Source organism: Echiichthys vipera (assembly GCF_963691815.1).
Source record: "Echiichthys vipera genome assembly, chromosome: 13".
Lineage (NCBI taxonomy): Eukaryota > Metazoa > Chordata > Actinopteri > Perciformes > Trachinidae > Echiichthys > Echiichthys vipera.
In genome coordinates, this window is record NC_139838.1 from 21,359,197 (window position 1) to 21,380,504 (window position 21,308).

Below are 21,308 nucleotides of genomic sequence, written 5' to 3' on the forward strand. Positions count from 1 at the left end.
TAAATCAATACCACTTCCTGCCTCTGTCTCATTGTTATATGAGACGGTGCGAGCACAATATGAATGTATGCTATCAATCAAAAACTTGAGCATTTATTTGAAATTTAAAAAAAAAAAGGTGTCTCATTCCAATACAGGCTTTCAAGGCTTCGGGGGAAGTTGTGAAAGTACATCCTGAGTTTAGGAGAATGATGAATGCTGTGTTCTTGTCTTCGCTGGGGGACATAATAATGATGAGACACATCAATCTTTATTACCACTCCACCACCCGGACACGAACATCCAAGGGCAACAGAAATATTGGACTCACTGAGAACATTTATCTTCACACACCTGCCTATATAGCTTTAACCTGCAATGAGACAAAATCTCTCCTAGATTTTGGACTGTGTGCATTTTTTCTTTTCTTTGTTAAAGGACTAATTCAGCCCCCATGAATCCAACGTTAAGCCGAGTAATAAGGGATATATTTATAGCGGGTACCAGAATGACTCAATATTCATATAGCAGGGGGATAATCCTTATTTCAATAAGTCGCAACACATAAATCACTGGGTTGCCATTGGTGGGCGCATGTGTCCATCTAGCCGGGTTTTGCTCTGTGATTGGTTTATATATATAAAACCCCGCCCCCTCGTACCTGTCGATCTGTGAGAGGCCACAAGAGCTTTCAAACGCCCCGCCCACCTCATTATCCCCGCCCCTTTTCCACCCGGCGTTCAATCGTAAAGCGAATTCGACTGTTGCAGGCTCGGTATGTGGCGCAGGAGTGTGCTTTTCGGGATGTAACGGCTGTCTCTCGGAGTACCTTTACCGAATTAAAATATATATATTTATATATACACACACAGGGGACTCTAGAGGATAGACTACACGAGGAGAGCGGGCACAAACTAAGGGAGTTTACGACAGCAACGGAGTGGAGGGAGACACGGGAGCGTGGCAGGAGGAACCGACACCGCACGCAGAAATGGCGGAGCACCACGCAGCCAGCGACGGCAAGCACAAAGCGTCCACCACCAATGCCGGGGGCTCGGTGCACGGGAACAGCCGACCCGGCGCCGCGGGTGGAGGAGGAGGGGGGAAAGTAGGCCTGTCTGGTGGACTGACACAACCGGCAGGGTGGCAGTCTCTACTCTCGTTTAGCATTCTTTTCCTGGCCTGCCTGGCCGGGTTCAGCTCCAGACTTTTCGCGGTGATCCGGTTCGAGAGCATCATCCACGAGTTTGATCCATGGTGAGTGAGCGAGCTAACGGTTGCTAACGATCGTCTGGTCAGGACGGTTGGTGATTCCATGGTAACAGTTGCTTCGTAGTGACAATGGAAGACAAGAGATGAATGTCCAAAATCGCTCCAGGGGCTCGTTTTTATACATTAAAGCTTATTTTAAGTGTATTATTTTACTCTTGTAAAGTCGGTTAACTACTTCTGTTGGCGTTAGCTCCAAGATAGTTCCCCCCCATAACGACAGGGTTTTTCTCTGTTGTCGCTGGAACAAACACTTTGATTATGAGGTCAGTGGCCTGATACATTAGTGTGTCTCAAGGACCTTGACATTTAAATGTGTTGAACCGAGTGACACTGCGAGCGAACTGGTCCGGTTTGTCCACAATAACGCTAGATAACAGCTGCTGCAGGGAGCTTCAGCCGCGGGTACAACTTTGTGCATGTTGTAAAGGGGAAACGTGCGGGTTTCCTCTGTCCTCGGCGTGATTTAATTCATTGCAAACTCAATTCAGTGTGAGCGGGGGGGAAGTTGAAATGGTCGCTGTTGTTGCTCCTGTGGGGGATTGTCCCTTCAGCGGGGGTCGATATGATTGATGAAGACTGGAATAGATTACAGTTTTAACTTGCTGAGTGAGTGGAGCATTTGCATACTGGACAATCAGGCTTTAGTGTAGATTAAAGTCGGTTTCTCATCATAAGAGGAGCAGACCGTTTATAACCCGGAAGCCAACTGATCCGGTCTGGTGTGTCTGTCATCACAATGCAGGATTATTCCGCCTTTGTAACAGTGTCACATGGGCTCCCAAGTGTCCGCCTGGTTGCAAAGCATTCCCTCACTGCTCTGTGGCCTGTAACTGAGGCAACACGACTGATGCATTCATTTATTAATTTTCAAGGACGGGTGCTCCATCTTGTTCAGGGTGACACCGGCCTCTTTAATTATGTTGATAGCTTGATTGCATTTTATAGCTAAAGGGCCAAGGCTTATGGCCGCCAGAGGGTCCACATGGCGCAGAGGAGCTTGATCCTGCTTGCATTGTGGAATTTGCACCAATGGCTGACCTTAGCACTGTTAATGAGTAGTCCCAAGTGCCACACACTCATTTGAGCCGAATTGTGCCTTTACAGCCTTCTTATATCCTATTAAGGCCCTGGGTGGTCACACTGTTTGTATATAACCTATGGTATTCCTGCTGCACTTCACTGTGAATTCGAGAGCTGTTCTCTCATCAGTGTTCACAGTTAAAAAATGCACGGTTATTAAGCAGCATGTCAGAAAAGAAAGCAAAGTCTCTCTTTGATATTCAAGGGGTTTAAAAGCCCTTGCAGCCATGAGTAGTCTACATCTGTTGTGCTCAAAACGTTTCTCTGGGACACCGGAAAATAAAGCAATGCTCTGGTGGAACCTTCTGTTGCAGGCTTAAATGTGCAAATGGTGATTTCAGCTGCAAAGTAATGGTTAGTACGTGTTATTTTAAGTATGGTTCACTTAATTATTCAAAGCCGAGTTAGACAGAAGGTATTCCTTTTTTATATGGAATATAAATGTGTCAAAAGTAAGATGCACACCAGAAATATATCTGTAGTCGACTATTCATAAATCTTGCAACATTCACGTCTCCCTCTAGTCATCTTTTGACCCCATATGTAATCCTTATCAGCTTCCTGAGAGCTATTGCCCCACATTTACAATCTTTAACACCCTCGGGAATTCTTCAGTGTGTATGGCAGCAGTAGCACTAGAGTTTTTGTATGGATTAACACATAAACCTGACCCCTGTGAGTCCTGCTTTTGCCAAGAATACTAAAAGAGACATTATTCAAAGATTTATTCTGGTGTCTTCTGTCGACTCTCAAGCAAAATCAGCCCGCAGATTTATTATGTCCTCACCTTTTTTGACAGTGACAAAAGAAAACATGCATTTTACAACTGAATGAATAGGATGCTGTTTGGAGGTGGCCGTCACTCCCATACACACATGATTAGTGTTGTGTAGTCTGGATGCTGTTATTGATTTTCCTCTGTGCAGAGCTTCAAATTATCCGCAGCTAACCATCACGTTAAATAAACTGGCAATTTGAGGACTGAAGATTGGATTTATAAGAGCCAAAATGTCAGGCTTGTTCTGCAATATGCAAACACAATTTTGCAGACGAGTCCCTGATATGGCTCGCCCCTTATCTGTGCTCTGCTCATTTTCATAATTTCTCATTTTTCCTAGCTTCCTTATATTTGTTGATTACTTTAAGACCAGATAGGCTTTAGTTGGCATTCAAGTGAGATTTTGTTTGTCCTCTCCATTCTTGAAAGCAATTAATTTCTAAAGTTGTGCCCTGACTTAAAAATGCATTTCACTTTCTTTTACAAACTCCAAATGAATGCTCAATCTTCCTAGTGGATGGTTTTGGCTAAGAATATAGTCTGCCTAGACATTAAATATCGCATCATTAAGAGATGATAAAAAAAAGATATGCGCATCCCTAGAGCCCAATGGGATGGGTGCTGGATCGGGCGGTGTACATCCTCCACCTTCATGCTACTGTTGCTCCTCAGCAGAGAAAGATGTGTTCCTGAGTTGACGTTTATACAAATTCTCTGTTCAGTTTATTGAGTTAGTGGAAGGAAAATTTAACTAGAGTGAAAGCTGTATACAGGAGGAGAGCGTTCCTTGAAAGCAGCCAATTTTTTTCCACCTCGGTTTTGTCAGGCAGTAGTCCGTTATGGCAGTAAAGTGAGGGGAGAAGAACCGTCCCTGTCAAGAAAATAATGAGCTGGATATGTGTGTGTATAGCAGCGCAGACATACACTTTCACTCTCACACACTTATTTCCTTATTCTTTCTCCACGTGCTGCTTTGCATGACTGGAGCTTTGTTCAAGATCTTGATGGACATTCACAGTGTGTCATAGCTTTTTAGTATGCTTACCAGACCACTAAAGCGGTGTTTGTTTGGACGTGTGCGGTGCTAAAATGATCAATCAAATAGCCCATTTGATAAACAATAGAACAGTAAAAGGCCTTCATTATGTAAAAATACCAAAAATTTGCCGGTCACAGTAGGATGCTTTGCTTAGTTTTTGCCGCTTCACGTGATTGTGAATGAATTATTTTTGGGTTTCAACTGTCATAAAATAAGTAACTAAATAAAGATGCACTGATCCAACTCCTTTCTTAATATTCAGATGCCTCAAATCAGGTATCTGCCTCCAAGCACCAATCAATACCAGTAATACCTATTTCTCAAACTGAAAATCTGTGTTCCCCTCTGCATGAAACAACTTTTTAATCTTTTTTATGTCTACGTAACATGAGGTCAGGGCCTTTCTGTGGTGGGCAACTGATTTGGTGACCCGTCGTGACCAAATAAAAGTAACTGAATGTAGAAACTCATTTTTATAATGACTGCTACAAAGCAACTGCATCTGAATTGGATTGGTCGAGTCACAGCTGATACCCAAACTAACTAGAATCGCAATTGACACACATCTCTAATTTTAATGTATTTTAATGTTCGGTATTGGCACTTTCCATCATTTGTAACTTTATATAAAGTTTAAAAAAAGTTAATATAATAATTGTTGGTTGCTGTTTATGGCTGAAGTGGTTAAAATGCAACCTTGCTTATGCATGAGCCTGCTATTATCTATTAGAAATCGATCTTTAATAATGTTCAAATTGCAAAGGTTATGTGCCGTGTAAGGTAAGAGAAAGTTGGGATTGTAGTATTTGTGCAATCTGCTTCTGTAGCATTTTGTGTGCCATCTGTGAGCACACTCATTACAGCAGCTTTACCAGGTTAATAGAAGATTCAGCCCAAGAGCCATTGGAAAACTGCCTAATGTCCTATAAAACTATCACAACACATTGCCTTATTTCTGCTCTGCATTTCATCTGATCCTGCCACTTGCCTGCATGCTCTCCTTCAATTGCCTCTCCTCTTGTACTCTGCACAATTTGGACCGAGCAGATTCAAATTTATTTCGTAGGAAACACAAATCTAAAAATTGTAACAACCACCTATGTTTGCCCTGGTAATTAGCTGATCATCTTAGTTGGAAACGTGCAAAACTGGCAGGTCTAACACCACCGCGAATACAGATACAATACAGAATACAGGATCTCAGCCCTTTTTGGAGGCAGTTACTTTACTTCATGTAGGACACCAATAAAACATCCACTGATATTTGCAAGCTTTTGATCATTAATCTCAAAATAAGTGTGATTTAACACAAAAGTCAGTAGTTTCACAAATGCCTTGTACAATCCTCCGCGATCTCAAACAACACTTTGATATCAGTTAACACCTCAGAAAGGATGTTTTAGTGTTTCTGACCCTTTTTATAATACAGTCGTTGCTGCTGAAAGTTGTTAAGTGCTGTGAAAATGAAATTCCCCTCACAAGTGTTACCACCTCAGCTCTTTTTTTTAAAAATCCAGCAAAATTATAAGTGGTAGCAGCAAAAATGACGTCCATCTCAAAGTAGGTTAAGCCATACAAGATGCTGCTGCTGGCATAGCAACACCTTGTGTAGTGCGTTAGTGTGGGAAAACGGAGAGTAAGTCATGATTGATCTTCCTACCAGACACTGGGCCGGATCTGTGATCTCTGCCTAAACCCCTGACTGACTGTCCAACAGCTCATTAAATATTCAGCATTGAGACGGTGTCCAGTTACCTGCAGCAGTAAAAGGTTTCACTGAGTGCCCATCCTCGGTTATTATAGGCTGGTTTCCTAGACTTACATTATTCTTTGTTTAATAGATTAGAGTTACCACGGCAACTTATTAGCCATTTCACAGCAGTGCCAAAGGTAATGACTATTTTGGCTCTGGCTCGTTGTCTCTGTTCCAGCCTTGCAGACTTGGCCTTCTGGCACGCAAGTCATATCACAACACTTACAGGACGCCACAAAGATAACACAGTCAAGTTTTTTTACTCTCCATTGCAAAACTTTTTTTATGTGCCGTATTCTCCTCAGTAAGGAGCCTTGATGTCATGTCCCTGATGATTAAGTGCTATTTCCCGGGGCAGGCCTCCCAGCAGACTAGTGTCAGGCATAGCAGGGGAGCCTGTGAATCCAAGGTGTGCTGCATGGTGTGTGAGAGACGGAGAGTGACAGATATTTTCCAGGGCACCTGGGGCACGTGTAGCTGAGCTGAGATTGGGGCAGAGCATAAAGCGCATGGGTACCATCAGCAAGTGCAATGGCGGGCATACAAACAGCCCAATTTCATACCAGATAAAGCAGTTTTTTGTTCTAGGTTAACAACTTATTTGAATAAAGGCAGATTTCTGACAGTCATTTAAGGTTTGCTACTTCACATGGCTACTAGCTTGACTCTCTTCCTCCTGACTTCATACCCTCTATTCTGAGGTTATCATCTTGACTGTGAATAATGTGCAAAAGTTTGTGGATTCAGCCTTTTGCAGATTATTGGAGGATGCTGTACGGAACGGTAACAATGGGAAATATACTGTGTAAAGGTGAAAAGCACTGGTCGATTCATTCACACTGAATTGAAGTAGCTGATGCCCTAGTTTATATCCCCCAATTTGCCTGTCAGCCAAATTGGGGGGGCCATTCTGAAAGTGTTGGGAAGATTGCCACCTAACAAGAGGTGCTTGTCAGCAGCCTGGAGGCCACACGAGTCACAGATGCCTTGATGGAGGATAATGGCACTGAGAGGTGGCCCAATTTGTTAGCTTGATGAATTGCCTCTGCTGCTCATTCAGAGCAATATTTGTGTTTGTGTGCTCACCCGCACATTATAAGCTTCACTGGGTGTTTGCAGCCAGTTACAGTGTTTGTTTAATTTTACATTTAATCACATGGGGTTGGGAGAGGTTAAGCATAACCCACTGTTTGCAGAAGCAACAGTACATTGTAGCCATGGTTATTATTATTCCCCTTTAATCACCTTGAGCTGGTCCTCTGCTCCACCTTTCTCAACCCCAGGCTTTTAGCTAGTTTTGGCCACTGTTCGCTAATAAGATTTTAAGGGCATTGTCCTCTGACAGCGTTGAACGTTGTGTTCCAACTCTTCGTTCTTTATTGAAGGCTAAAGAGTGTTATCTTGTACTCCTATAACTTTGTACATGGCAGCAGTGTAACACAAGCAGCTGATGACATCCAAGCCTGTTGCTTACATCTCTACATTTAAGATGTAGATGGCAGTGTTTTCTATAATGCTAATCCCCTAAACAGCAGGCATACACCGTTTAATTAAATTACGAATTAATTTACCATATTTCGTACAGTGCACCCATAGTAAGAAAATGATTGTGTTTCTGTTCAGCCGTTCCCCAAATAATTGAAATTATACCACAGACTCCCATCTTGTAGTGCTGTATAATCTGTTTCCACATCATTGTAATTTGACTGCAAACAGGCGATTAACACACACATCACAGGCTAAATTGCAATACAGTTTTGTGTATTGTGTTGTGAAGACTTGAAATCTCCCGATATTCAAGTCCAAATAGCATTGAATGTATTACTGTATTCTCTACTGGAATTGATCTTGGGATATGTCCAAAAACAAACCCTGGTAGCAGAACGAAATCCATCCCCGTGTTCTCATCTTTAAAAAAAAAAAAGCTACTTGAAACACCGGACAGACTTCATGCACACACTCACACATCAGTGTGTGTTGCACTGAGTAGAGATGCGTGGCTGATGCAGCTTTTGTCAAGCTTTTTGGGCCATGTTGTCATGGGCGCTTTGATGTGATTGTTGTTCCATGACCATCCAGCCTGCAGAACTCATCCGGCTAGGGAAGAACAGAAGGAGCAACGTGTCGGCTTAACAAATGCAACGCTGTTATTGACTACACTCCTTTCGAATGCCTGTGCGTTCTCTGGTGTGTTTTCCTATAGCGACTGTGCATCAGAAGTAAAAGTTTGTGACCGGTCAGTATTCAGTTTGGATGCTTCAAATTTCCCCAGCACCACAGTTTGCGGTCCCTTTACTCCATCTCAGTGAACTGAGAAAGGTAAGATTGGTTTACAGGGTGTCGTCTAATTAATTTTCTTTGAATGGGGTTTGCATGTGTTCTAAAGGGATGAGAACCTGTAAAAGACTGAACAATGAAAGACCAACAGGTGTAGATGATGCATGTGCAGAGTCAAGCTCAAAGTAGGGCTTATCCCGAGGGGAAACGAGTTATACTTGCAAGAGAACCTGCTATGTGCTTGTTATGACAGTGTTGGGACTTTGTCTGCGGTTACTGTAGATTTTTGTTGGTCAGACAACTTTTGAATATTGGGCTCAGCCTCTGTGTTTTCCCTTTCCCCTTCACGTTGGCTTTGAAGTTGTCCTTGATGTCCTCTGGATGGTGTGGGGTGGAAGTGGGGTAGAGTAAACACAGAGGATATGTGCTTATCATACGTCCCTATCCTTTTACTGACACGGGTCAGCATGTAGCTCTGTGGGCGAGTGCACCTGCATACAGAGAGGAGAAGAAAGGAGGAGTGAGAGAAACAGTGGTAGGATGGTAGGAGGCGGAGAGCGAGAGAAGAAATGAATGCCCGCCAGGCATCTAATCTGAGGGAGGTTTTGGTGGTGGAGCCAAATAGATTTCATTGTTCTAAAAACTGCATCATCACTTTGTTTGTGTGCATGGGTAATGTTTGTGCTTTATGTTTTTTATGCAGGTAGGGTGGGGTTGACTTGCCGTTTTGTCTGCCTTAGCCTCAGGTTAAATGAAATGTCTTCCTTAGCTGATAGACTACTTACAGCAGAGCCAATTTAATAAGATCAGCCGCTCAAAGCATCTCTGAAGCATTACTGAATAGTTAAAATAGCTCAACACCGCTAATTCTTCAGTAATTTTTCTCCTTTCAGTTTAATCCCTCCAACACTCTGCAGAAAGTCCCTAGAAATCCACTGTTTAGCCTCGGCAGCAAACGCAGGTAGGTGGCTAAGAGCTGACTTGATCAAATAAACCCCAAAGCAGAAGTTAATATGAAAGTCAGGTAGTTGTAGCCGCTGCTCTAGTGCCTTGTTTAACAATTTAGTCATTTTGGTTCTCTACTCAGTGATCTGCTTATCTGTTATATAGACTTCACTACATGTTTCATATTGAGATGTGCCTGTTTAATTCTCTGTGTGTCTATATGCCAATTGGCTGGTTCCCTGGTTATATGATTGGCTAGCAGTCAGTTTGGCACCTCTCAAATGCCTGGTGTTCTGTTGTCATGTAGGTTTTGTTATGTCTTCATTGGTAATCTTTTACTAATTTTTCCCGTTTCAAGGTAAGATTTCTTTAAGCTTCTTGCTAATATTGTATTTTATGCTTATGAATCAGTTATTTAGTTTTTAAATTGTTGAAAGGATTGCAATTTATCACACTTTTAACCACTAAGCAAATAACATAAACCCATAACTAAAGCTAATCTCAGATATGAGTGTTTCTTTCCCCCGCATTTACTAGAAAAGGTTACATGACTTGTGCCTCTTCTCTGCTGCTGCAGTAAATCCTCCACAATACTGTATCTTTTCTTGTAGAATATTTATATACTCTGCTGGAGCTGCCATCCCTCCACTTTTATATGTACATGTTGTCCCTTGGGATTGCATGCACTTGCTCTGGGTGTTTTGGTTTCCTTGTACACCAAGAGAGAAGTGTAAGAATTTATAGATACTCCTGCTAGTGCCTTTGACCATAGCACTGGCCTGGTCCCCGAGGGCCCACGCAGTGTCTTCCTATAGCTTTAAAAGAAAGGATGTCAAAATGCAGAGGATGGTTCTCCTATGGAAAACATGTAGGACTCAATCCTTTTGAAAGAGCGGTGGGTATGTTTGGGGCTGCACGTAATGACCGTTTCCATTAATCTGTCGTTTATTGATGTAATTCATTGTTAGGTCTATAAATGTGAGAAAAATGGTCCATCAAGACTTCACATTTGGTAAACTGGAACTGATGATTTTTTTTGTAATTTTAGCATAAAAGGAATGTTTTGACCCAGCTTTAAGATCTGTCATGATTGATCAGATCACAAGTGGACAGCTCTACGTTTGTCTGTTCACACCTGGCAGCAGAATGTGTTTGCAGCTGTATAAGGGTCATGTTAAGTTTCTGCTGATTAAAACCCAATATTTCCTGATTTTGCTGCTCCATAATTTAAACTTTTAGATGACACAACAGCAGACTTTTATTGTGCTCCCTGAAATACGTTTTATAGCCAGTCCTTTTAAAATCTTAGGCGCGCAAGCTTCTAAATGGCAACAGTAGATACATATTCATGAAGTCGGGTACATTTTATGAACCTAAAAATAAGGCACGTCCACTTTTTGCAGGCAACTGTGGCTCACAAAGCTCCAGAGAGCCAGCCGGGGGATAAGAGCAGATGGATGAAAACACATACACATTGCCGAAACAATGTTGCCACATGTGGCCCAGACCAAATCTGGTTTGAGTGATCCGTTCTCAGTGTCTCCTCATTATGTCCTGGGTGCATTCACACCTGCGCTTAGAGCTGTTCACTTGTGATCTGATCACCGGGGATGAATTCACGAAACGGGGCCGCAGTATTTTTAGGCTCCTAACACAGTTAAAAGTCATCAGCAACCAAAGGATAGTGTACGGTTTACGGTAAACCCAGTCCTCTTCTGGAAAAGACAGATTCCTACCGTAAACAAAAGTGAAGCAGAAATGGAATGAAAACTTAAGACCTTCTGAATATTCTTAGGTGCATAGGTTAATATTTTTTGCCCATATTTCTGTAGTATTGCACTTTTTATATAAAACTAATCCTGATTATTTCCTTGATTTGCTGAGTGTTTTTGGCTATGTCTGTGAAAGGGCATCTCTCATTGTGTCAACACGCAGTCCTGTTCCACTGCAGATGTGCCCATTGTTCAGCTGTTGTGTTTGTGTTCCTCATGGGTCCATTGAGACGGGATGACTTTATTGTCACAGCCTAGCCACTGGCAAGCCCACCTGGTGTGACATTACGGAGCATTATGGTGTGAGGCCACAGCTTTGTTTTAGGTTGCCAGAATAGCTGACTTACAGGCAAGGACACAACTACCCAGGGTTGCTTTCTTTTGTTGCAGGGCACAGACTAATGGATGAGTAGTTGAAGGGAGCGGGGGGGTGGAAGAGGCCTCAGGGCAGAGGGAAAGAAATGACAGATGGATGAATAGAGTGGTGTCAAACAGGACAGAATGACAGCTGGAATAGGTTGTCAATCTGTGACTGGCCAAGAAAGACGAACCTTTCAGCCGACTGTCCTATCATCATAGTTACCAAGTCGAGCAACTGACATAGTCTGGGTGAGCAGAGAGTGTAGGTTGGACCCAATGAGAGGATGAAATGGCCCTGATACTAAAGACCAGACACACCAAACTGACATCAAAGAAATGGCGACAACAAAGGACGACCATCACGCTGCCTTATGTCTTGTGTGTCTGGGCTGAAAAAGTGCACTTTAATACATGTCAAAGACTACAGCCAACAGCAACTAGCATGTACATTTTGCCTGCATGAGAGGAAATCACTCCCCATACCAGCAGGCAGCAGTAGTCTGTGTTCTTCATTAAAAAAGGGAAAACAGAAGACAGGCAGGACGGAATCAAGACGCTAGTTATCTAGCTAGCACATTAACAACACAATGTTGAAAGGGCAAATGATATTTACCCAGCGCTAAACAGTAACAAACTAGCGAACAATAACACAAACGAATACAAACCGCCGAAGAGCTTAATTAAAACAAGTGTTTTTGATCTCAAGCCCTCTCAACGTTCGTGTGTAGTCGCTGGCTTTGCTCGTTTCCGTTGCTCTTCTCATGCACTCATCTAAACTGTCAATCTGAGTGATTCCTCTCCCCCGTGGTGATTCAAAATGCTCATGCTCCTCCGAAAAGCCGCCGACTTTCTTCTTCCACTATATTTAGTGACTAAAGTCGCATTTAGAACATCTAGCATTCTTTAAACAAGGAGCCATTAAAGTGGTTAATGTACCGATGTTCACTCTATACATGAAGATTTCCTCTCTGATCCGTAGCTAGCTGTCAACTGACCTCTGAACAGATGACAGTTCTGGATCTCTGCATGGCAAAGGTGAAGTTTCTGCTGAAGAGGAAAAGGGAGGGGAATAGAGATTGAAATTAATCATCTGCAACAAATTAATCAAGAAAGTTAAAAGCCCCTAAAAATCCATTATAAGCATTTAATAGTCAATGTCAGAGGATTTAACCCCTGCAAGGATGGCCTCATCGAGGTGTTTGCTTATGCTGATGTAGAAGTTCAGCCAGAACTTTCAGAACAAAGTCTTTTTTGACATTTATTATAAACTACAATGTCATAGCCAATAACGTGTGAACTTTTTTTTTTCATTTTTCAGTTCGACACTGGATTAGTATTTATTCATGAGAGAGACTACACAGAAATCCCTGGAATACTGGGGTTGCTTTTATTTCAGTTTAATCTTTCAGATCGGTGTCATTATTTAAACACCTGCCTTCTGCTATCATCTCCCGTGCCAGTCAGAGTGACAGAGGGCATAATGTAATGTGAATGCTTGCTGAGAACAAGTTCACCTCATGGAAGCTGTGGGCATTGTTGGCCTGTAGCTAACCTGCAGCTATAAAAGTCTAAGGAGTGCTTTGAGAATAGCATGACTCAGGCAACACACAGTAGTCTTCAGTGCACTTGCAGGCCGTTAAATAAACAGTTTGTTGTTTGTTTCGGCCTTAAGACGTCTCCGGGGCAACTCTCTCAAATTCAAATTCGATTTATCACAGATTGTTAACCTCATTTGACAAATAATTATGACAATGGCTATAAGTGGTTGTATTAAAAGAAAATATTCTCATAAAAAAGGAGAAAAGGGGCCTATTGATCAGAGACAAGGTATAGTCTGAAAGTCCTTCTATTCTCTTGTATCAAAGACCACACCTGGGTTATAAGTGAAGTGCTCAAGCAGTTTGTCCATAGTCTTGTACGACCATGCCTGAAGTAAAAGAAAATTGTAGCTGTTCCGAACTTACCTTATTTGAAAGCCAGATGAAAAGCCTGCCATCCTAGAGAAGGTCGAGGCGAAATAATCGTGTCCCTTGAGCAATTACCCCATCACTTCTACTTTCTGATCCATTTAAGGAGTTACCGTTCCTAAAAAATCTGTAGAACATGGCTACCCCAACATGATGGACACTGTTTTGTATAATATTATTCTTTTTTTAGTATCGGTCATAACTTAAATGTCCATCTCTTGATGATATATTGCACGTGTTTTGAACTCCTTTTGCACTGACTCAATAATCTGGGAAATTCATCAGCATTGTTGTTACATGTCCAACATTCTGGTACGAGTGAAAACGACCAAACTAAGATATTTCAAGCTTTATTATTTTATATAGTAATGACTTAAAATCTTACAGATGCAACAAGATGAGGTCAGGTTTCTCACACCACTTGCAGTCACATTTCAGTCTGCAGAGACAAAACTCTGTCTACTCACTTTGCCTTTTATAGTGCCTCCTCCCTCTGTAAGGCTTCAGATTAAGCAGCCCCCCACGCCCCCAGCCACCGGCCAACTCTTCCATTTAATGTGTCCTTTATATTTGTAGCATCACAGAAGTACAAGAGCTTTTCTTCCCAAATGCTAACCGTTGTCCCCACAGTCCCTCTTGACAGCTGTGGTCCCTGTATGTTTCCCAACCACACGATGGACCAGCCCACTTGATTTGAAAGCTTGCAGACTTTTGCCTTCCACTGATATCCTTAGAAGCTCTCAGTTTCATTGTTCACAGTTTTGTCAAGCTGTTTTTGCTTGGTGGCAGCGATTTAAGGCTACCATTATCCAACTCTGTTATTGAGTCACAGCAGCAGTCTATTTCAATACTTTTCTCTGAGTCAGCCGCCATATGGATGTCATGGCTATGCCAACAAATTTCTCATATCTTTTCTTCTTTTGTCAGGAGAAAACAGGGTGAAGATTCAGTGTCTTTGTATGTTGTATATGCTCAGCACATGCACACCGTTTTATTAATGCTATTTTTGGTGCCTGCATACATGAATGTGTCCATATATATACTGTAGATTACTGCCATGCATACTCTAAAATTAGATGCACACGGATGGCAAACAATGACATTTATGTCATGGAAAGTATAATTTATACTTTGCATTGTATAAGTATTATGCTCTCTACCCCAGGTTCTCAATTTCAACCATTCCTGTGCCCATTGGTTGAGCATAAATGTGATTGATTTCTAAAGAGACCAACTCTAAATGGGAGCCGTAAAATGCTCCTGCAATTCATTCTGCTTAAAATTGTCAAAAGATTTGTTAAGGGATGTACTAGCTGTGCAGGAAGAGGGATTAAGATGATGCTTTCCTGCTGTGTAAGTAATGGTAAAGAGACCCCTCCCTTAACAGTAGCCGGGCATGCCACAATTCCACCAACCACCATTAATGCTAAGCCACCACTCCTTCATTGTAAGACTAAATGTATCTTACGGTCTGCTCCTCCTCCTGTGCAACATTTGAGTGGTCCCTCCCTTACTATCCCATTCTACCTCAGTTGTTCTTCAGTGAAAACCAATAGCTGCTACTTTGCTGAAGGGCTCATGTAGCATGAAATATGAAATGATGGATGGTTTTTTAAGGGTACTCTTTAGAGTGCATATCATATAAAGTAAAAGTAAAATAACTTCTGCCTCCCGGAAATACCCCTGTGTCCATTAAGATAAAGCTTTAGGTAATTAAGTGGAGGGGTCTTGACCTTAAGCTTAAACTTCACAGTCGAATGATGCCACTGCTTTGGAATAAAATGAACTCTCAACTCCTTTTAGAAATTCTAGTTATTTCCACTATGTTTTATCCATTTTATTGGTGTTAGTACTAGTTACAGTTTAATTGCTGCCTTACTGCTACTCCCTCTGTGGGTCTGTAACTAAAATCAAAGACTCTAAAGTTAATGTGCGTGTGTGTGTGTGATGGTTTAATTTTTTCTTAGCCTGTGACCTTCAAAGCATGTTTCCTTTTTAACCGGATACACGCTAGTTAGTGAGATCAAGGAGGAGATTTCCGACAGTTAGGGAATGAATCGAGCTCTGGCGATAGCACCTCTCCATTAAAATGCTCCTAAAGCTCCACTGGAATATATGAAGGAGATCATTAGGCGCTTCATATGATTTCACTCAGGAGAAATAAGTGACCTCCGACTTCGACATTTCCCGTTCAATATAGTTACATCAATTTGGCAATTACCGCAATCATTAGAATTTCACTTAGCATGACTGCTTATCTTGACCTTGAAATGCACTTTTTCACTCCAAGGGGCAAACTGACAGAGGTACCGTTATCTCTGATATTTCTGTTTCTTATTCACTAGTTTCCTTGGTTTCTTTTATTTCTTCTCTGTTCTCTTCCCATGAGCACATCTTTGTAACTTAGCAAGCGAGTCTTGTCCTCAAACTGTGATCTACCTCCCATCTGGTCCTTCCAGCTACCCAGAGTTTCATTTTAGAACAAGATGAACTAGAGGCCCTGGATTGCTCTGTCACCTGTCATCCCAAAAGTCACATAAACCTGAACCACTGCACAAAAGAAGCTGTATTCAAGCTCTGTGTATTGTAACGCGTGGTTAAGTTTATGTTTTAGTGTATTCCTTACTGTCTATAGCAGGGAGGTTGTTAAGGAATATTATTTTCTGATAATGCTTTCACTGTGGCCATCTAGCACTTTTAAATTATGTGAATTCCAGTGGGATTCGGCTACCAGAATGAATCCATTTCCTCTTTATTATGGTAGTTAAGCTATTTAGCTGTTAAAATGGCACACAGGACTGTTTTAAAAAAGCTCTGGCATCTTTGAATGTGGGATTTGTGTTTTGGCTACTTTAGTTGATGCTTTAAATTCAATTAATTGTATTGTCTGACATGAATATTGGACGGCAGAAAACACAGGTCTCCTATTTTGATAAGTGTTTGTTTGTTTTCAAGCAAAAATGCCAATATACTCTATAATTGGACAGCTTTTCAGACAAACAAGAGCTCAAGGAAATTGTGTGGCACGTTTTCATATTTTTTTTAATACAATTTTATAGAATGAACAATTATTTATCAAGAAATTAATCAACAGATTTATTCAGATAAAAATCCTCATTATTTGCAGGCCGACTTTATTTTATCTTCATAGTAAGCCCTTTTCATTCCACTGCAGGCAAAATACATTACAGCCAAAGAGGGGGTCAGTAGTATGTCTTCAATTAAAGCACTTGTAACTGCGTATTGTGTGCATATTTATTATTTCAGTGGGTTTAACCAGATTTTTTGAGCTATAATCCTTGATTTTTCGACAATGTCATACAAATAGCTAAATTTGGCACTGGTGCACAAGGGTGCATTACGATGAGGCTATAGTTCGGACCAGTAGTTAGCCATTAGCCAGATGCTCTTCCAGTGAGTGGATTCCTCAGAGGGGATGTTTCGGGATGGTTGGTTCAGCTTTATTAACATTTTATTCAGGCTGAGACAAGTCAGGCTGCGCTACTCCAGCAGAGGTGTTAATACCTTCCTTTAATTTACACTTAAGAGTAAATGAGCCTTATCACTAGAGCTGTTTCTGATGTTAACTTCTTTACCATGTCATTTCTATGAATGCCAAGAATACTAGTAAAAGAACAGTGATACTCTAATTAGGGGGATGCTCTGAAACTGGCACAAAAGCATGTCTCATCTTAGAGGGGCTGGCTGCACAGCTCGTGACACTAGCCTGCATCAGCATCATTTGCTTGCAGAGGGAAATCAGAGGGACGATTCCCCCTTCTGCATTCCTGGGCTCCAGCTCAATCAGGAGTCAGGCCGAGAGAGTCATCTGTCTCTTTCTCTTTTTCCTTCAGCCTCTCTTCATCTAACCTACATACACACACGCACACCCCTTACCTGCCCTTGCTGCAGCTAGAGCTGTCGTAATGTCATTATGGCACTCCCAGGAAAGGTTGGGCCCTATTTAAAGGGGCCCGCTAGACAAAAGCCGAATTTGGCTGTGAAGTAACCACAGTCCCATCTCTGAGGCTCCCTGTAATAGGGTGCTGGATCTGTTTCCCCCTCTGGCTGGGATTTGCAGATTTGCTACCCAGACAAGCAAGCACGAGGAAGCCTGTGCTCTGATTCACCACTCCAAATCTGTCCAGTGTGGAGTTTTCAGCCAGGATGAGCTCATTGTTGCCTTTTATGTGTTCTCTTTGCCCGAAGCCCCGTTTTCTACTAAGATGCTATCACTGCGTATTTCACACAGATACATTATCTGTGAGTGCTTGTGCTGCTTGATTTTTATCATTGCTGAAGTTTCAAAGTCGGATTAGGGCAACTGTGTATTTAGGAATGAGTGATTACGCTTCTGTTCAAATGCAGTTTGCGACACCATGTTCATATCATAGCAATGTCGAGTGCTGACAGCTTGCTAAGCATAGCTTTGATGTCCTCCCTAAGTAAATTTTGTCATTGTTGACTAGTGCTGGGCGGCAAACTGACTCTGATTTCCTGTATGATGTGATTTTTTTCTTATACTGCCATATGGGTATGTAGAAACAATTGCTTTAACTTTTCGATAGGCAGCAAAATACAGTTTATATTGTTCACAGTGCTATGGTTGGGGCAAGCTGTGAGTGTATTGAGAGGTGAGGGGACCTCTATTAACTTTGTATCATTCTTACTAACAGTTATAAGTTTAACATAATAACCAGGGATGCACTGTATCGGTATCCGTCCTAAACCGGCCAAAGTCACTGGATTGGATATCGGAGGGTAAAAGTATCATCACTATGATCCATTAGTTTAAACAAGGGATGGGCGTGAGTGATCAATTCCTCAAGCAGTCCTCGTTTCAAATAAACTCCACTGGTAAACAACGGCACTCAAGGTTTTTTTGTTAGTTATTTGAAGACGATTTGGTTCTCCAACTGACCATACGGACAATAGATGCGTGCAGTCAAACACTGGTACAACCAAGGCAAGCTGACACTGCCAGGGACTGGTGCATCTATAAAGTGGATATGCTCGGAAGCTGCTACTGACTGACTGATTGACTGACTGCTCTGTATTCAGGCTGTTGTTCCTTGCATCATGAGGAAAAAGATTTCCTTTATAGACTAAGGTTAAAAGGTGTTTGAGTTTTGAACTAGTTTATCTTTAATTGGGTTACCTTGGTAAACTGTGTTCTGTGTAATCTAAACGAGCTCTTGTTGTACGTTTTTCTTTTGACTGTGGGAAAAACAATTGAATTAAAGGGCAAATATCCAAAGACGACTGAGTTTTTTCGTTTGTTTGACGGTTGTTTTAAATCTCACCTTGCTTTGTTTGAATATTTGTTGGTAAGATATTTACTTTGATCTAAGACTGAACCGATTTTCTGTTTGTGATGTTTTATTCAGGTCTTTCACTTAAATTTGATGTGTCATTTTTTGAGGTTGTATGATACTTGCGTATTGCTCGAATATTTGTCAGCTGAACCCTGGCTGGTGCCTAATATAATAATTGATCATAAATATGTATTTTCTTCCTTTAGGAGGATAGAATATTTGTGTCACAGTTTGAGCATCATGCTTTTAGATGGCTAGGTTAAGCAAAGTGCAGACAAATGTATTAACAGTTTAGGTGTTTAATAGCTGGAAAAAGACATGCATCGGACATGAAAATGTGGTAAGAGGCCATCCTCACCAACAACTAACTTTTTAAAAGGGCAAAACACTGCTGCACACAACAATTCGTGACACAAACAATATCTTAACACCAGCCTAATAATTGTACATTCACGAAATTAGAACTGCATGTCTTTATAGTCTAGGTACTGTTGGTTATCATACCGTGTACATTTGCTCAAATATTGAAATATTTTCTTTTCTCAAGGCAAACTTCTTGCCCATACGTCCATTTAAAAAGAAAAATGGTTCCACGTTTAAATTAGAATAGTGCTCGTTGAACCAAAACCCCTTCTGTTTTAATTAATTAATGGGTCATTGTAACTGATAGCATTTGTGTTATACCATGACACCATGATATATTCTGAGATGATTATCGTACAGTTACTATCTCATACTGCCCAGCACTAATTGTGGACCACACCTTTTCTTGTTTTAGTGATAACCCTGAGGCAGTAGAGCAAGTGTAGCAGCTTGACAGAAACAGAAAGAGGGCTGTAATGGTACACTGATGGGAACAAGTTTGAAAATAGAACATGTATCCACATTACAGCAGCCTGGAAAGGTACTTGGTTCAGTTAGTCGTTCATGCAGGAGGATCTTGAGCCAGTTTCTTATAGTCACAGCTGTTCTAATGCCATGAGACCAAAATAGGTCACACCGCTGTTTTAGCGGGCCGAGTGTTGTGTGGTGTGTAAAATTGTGTTATCTCAGAAAAGTTCCTCGGTTTGGACCTTTTTTTCTAAAGCTTATAAAGTAACCGACGCTGAACAAAACTCATCCGCGTGGTGAGATGCATTTGGTACGCCTTGGCTCGAGTGATGGCGCATGCAGCTATGTTCTTCTCCATTTAGCAGCGTGCAGTCCTTCGTCAGCACTGAAGCCTTAAAGTGTGGGAGCTTTACCATGTCTGCGGTGACATTTAATTTGAAGAATATCAAAAGGCTCATTGTCTTTCCTCGAGTGGAAATTACCACAGCAATTTCCCCCCCACCAAACAAATCATGTCCTCTTCATCCAGCACATTTGTGCGTACAGAGTCACATATGACAGAGTAGCCTTTTCTGTCTTTCACAGAGTCGGGACTTAGGAAGTCCCGTGTGGTGATATCTGTATTCAGCGTGGCTGCTCATTAGATTGCATGCATCATTAAGGGCTGCTACATCAAACAAGTGCTCTTTGGGGTACATGCACTAAGCTCATGTTGCCTGTGTTGTGTATGCTCCTCTACTTTGTCTTCTACAAAGAAGACCTGATCTGACAATGGATCTTTCCGGCACCTTTTTTATTATGTGTAGAATGGAGATATGAATTAATATTGCTTAAAGTAAAATGTGATTTATTTTTAAGGATTAAAATGCATAACCGTGATTACAACTGTTTCAGTCCATCCTGGTAAATAAAATTTAATTGCTGAAATTGCTGTTTACGCTGAGTCACTCGTCAAATTACTGAAGATCTTTGGCAGCATATTTTGTAAGGGTGAGCAAAGTAATATGCTGCACTACTTCACTCTGGTTAAATCAAATTTAAATGCAAGTTAATGTGTGCAAAGGGCTCAGTATGCAGAGAGCATTTGTGCATGTTTGTATCCCCAAACACAATTGCAAACACTGCATACATGCACACATAGTGTCAGTGTTTGTTAGCAGTGCTATTGAAGAAAACTGACAACACATTCAGTGTCTACAATAAGAGCTTTACAATTGTAAGTGGGTTTCAAAGGTAATTGCTACATGATTAAGGGTACGTCCCATGATCGAAAATGACCTTTTTTCTCTCTGTCGTTCTTAAAGTTTTCCCTCCACAAGGCCTCGACTCGAGAAATATCTGCGTCCACATGAAACCAGTGAAACTGGCTAAAACGCTGTAGTACACATGCCAGGCCTGGATGTGGCACTGTAACTGCCACAGAAATACACCAACAACGGAGAAGATGAGACGGGGAAACGCTGCGTATAATACAAACACCGCGAGTTTCTTGCCAAATCTGGCGACTTCCCAAATCCTCATCCATCCTTTAGAGAAATCTAGCGATTGTTTCTGGTGTTATTGGAGACTTGTGTGGTGTTTTGGACACTTTGATGCATGAATAACTTCGTAGTTACTGTCCTCAAGAAGCAGCTGGTGCTGCTCTGAGCCCCTTCTCCGTACTGCTCTCGCGGGGGTTAAGTCGGAGGTAGGGCGATGACGACATCGTTTAACAAAGTATACGGCTTCGCCACACAGGAAAACAAGTTTCTGTGTGGACTAGCCCTAAAGCTCCTTGTTCGCATGCATTTCAAACCTGAAATGACCTAGTCATAACATAATAAGGGCTGTATGTGAGAGTGCACATACAAATGTCTGATTCAGTCAGACAAGGCCTCAAGTGGAGTTTACCCTCCAAGACATCTAATCTCATGTGTAACCTTTCTACCACGCAGCGGCTG

The 21,308-nt window shown here is 41.6% G+C and overlaps 1 protein-coding gene across 1 annotated transcript in view; it reads left to right on the forward strand.

Annotated features, from left to right (window-relative positions):
• The first annotated feature begins 756 nt into the window (after window positions 1-756).
• Window positions 757-21,308, forward strand: part of LOC310955990 (dolichyl-diphosphooligosaccharide--protein glycosyltransferase subunit STT3B) — a 75,176-nt gene continuing 54,624 nt past the window's right edge. The window contains exon 1 of the mRNA XM_083926069.1: window positions 757-1,236. Within this exon, the coding sequence (XP_083782195.1) occupies window positions 971-1,236 (266 nt within the window). The 5' untranslated portion in view covers window positions 757-970. The remainder of the gene's footprint in view (window positions 1,237-21,308) is intronic.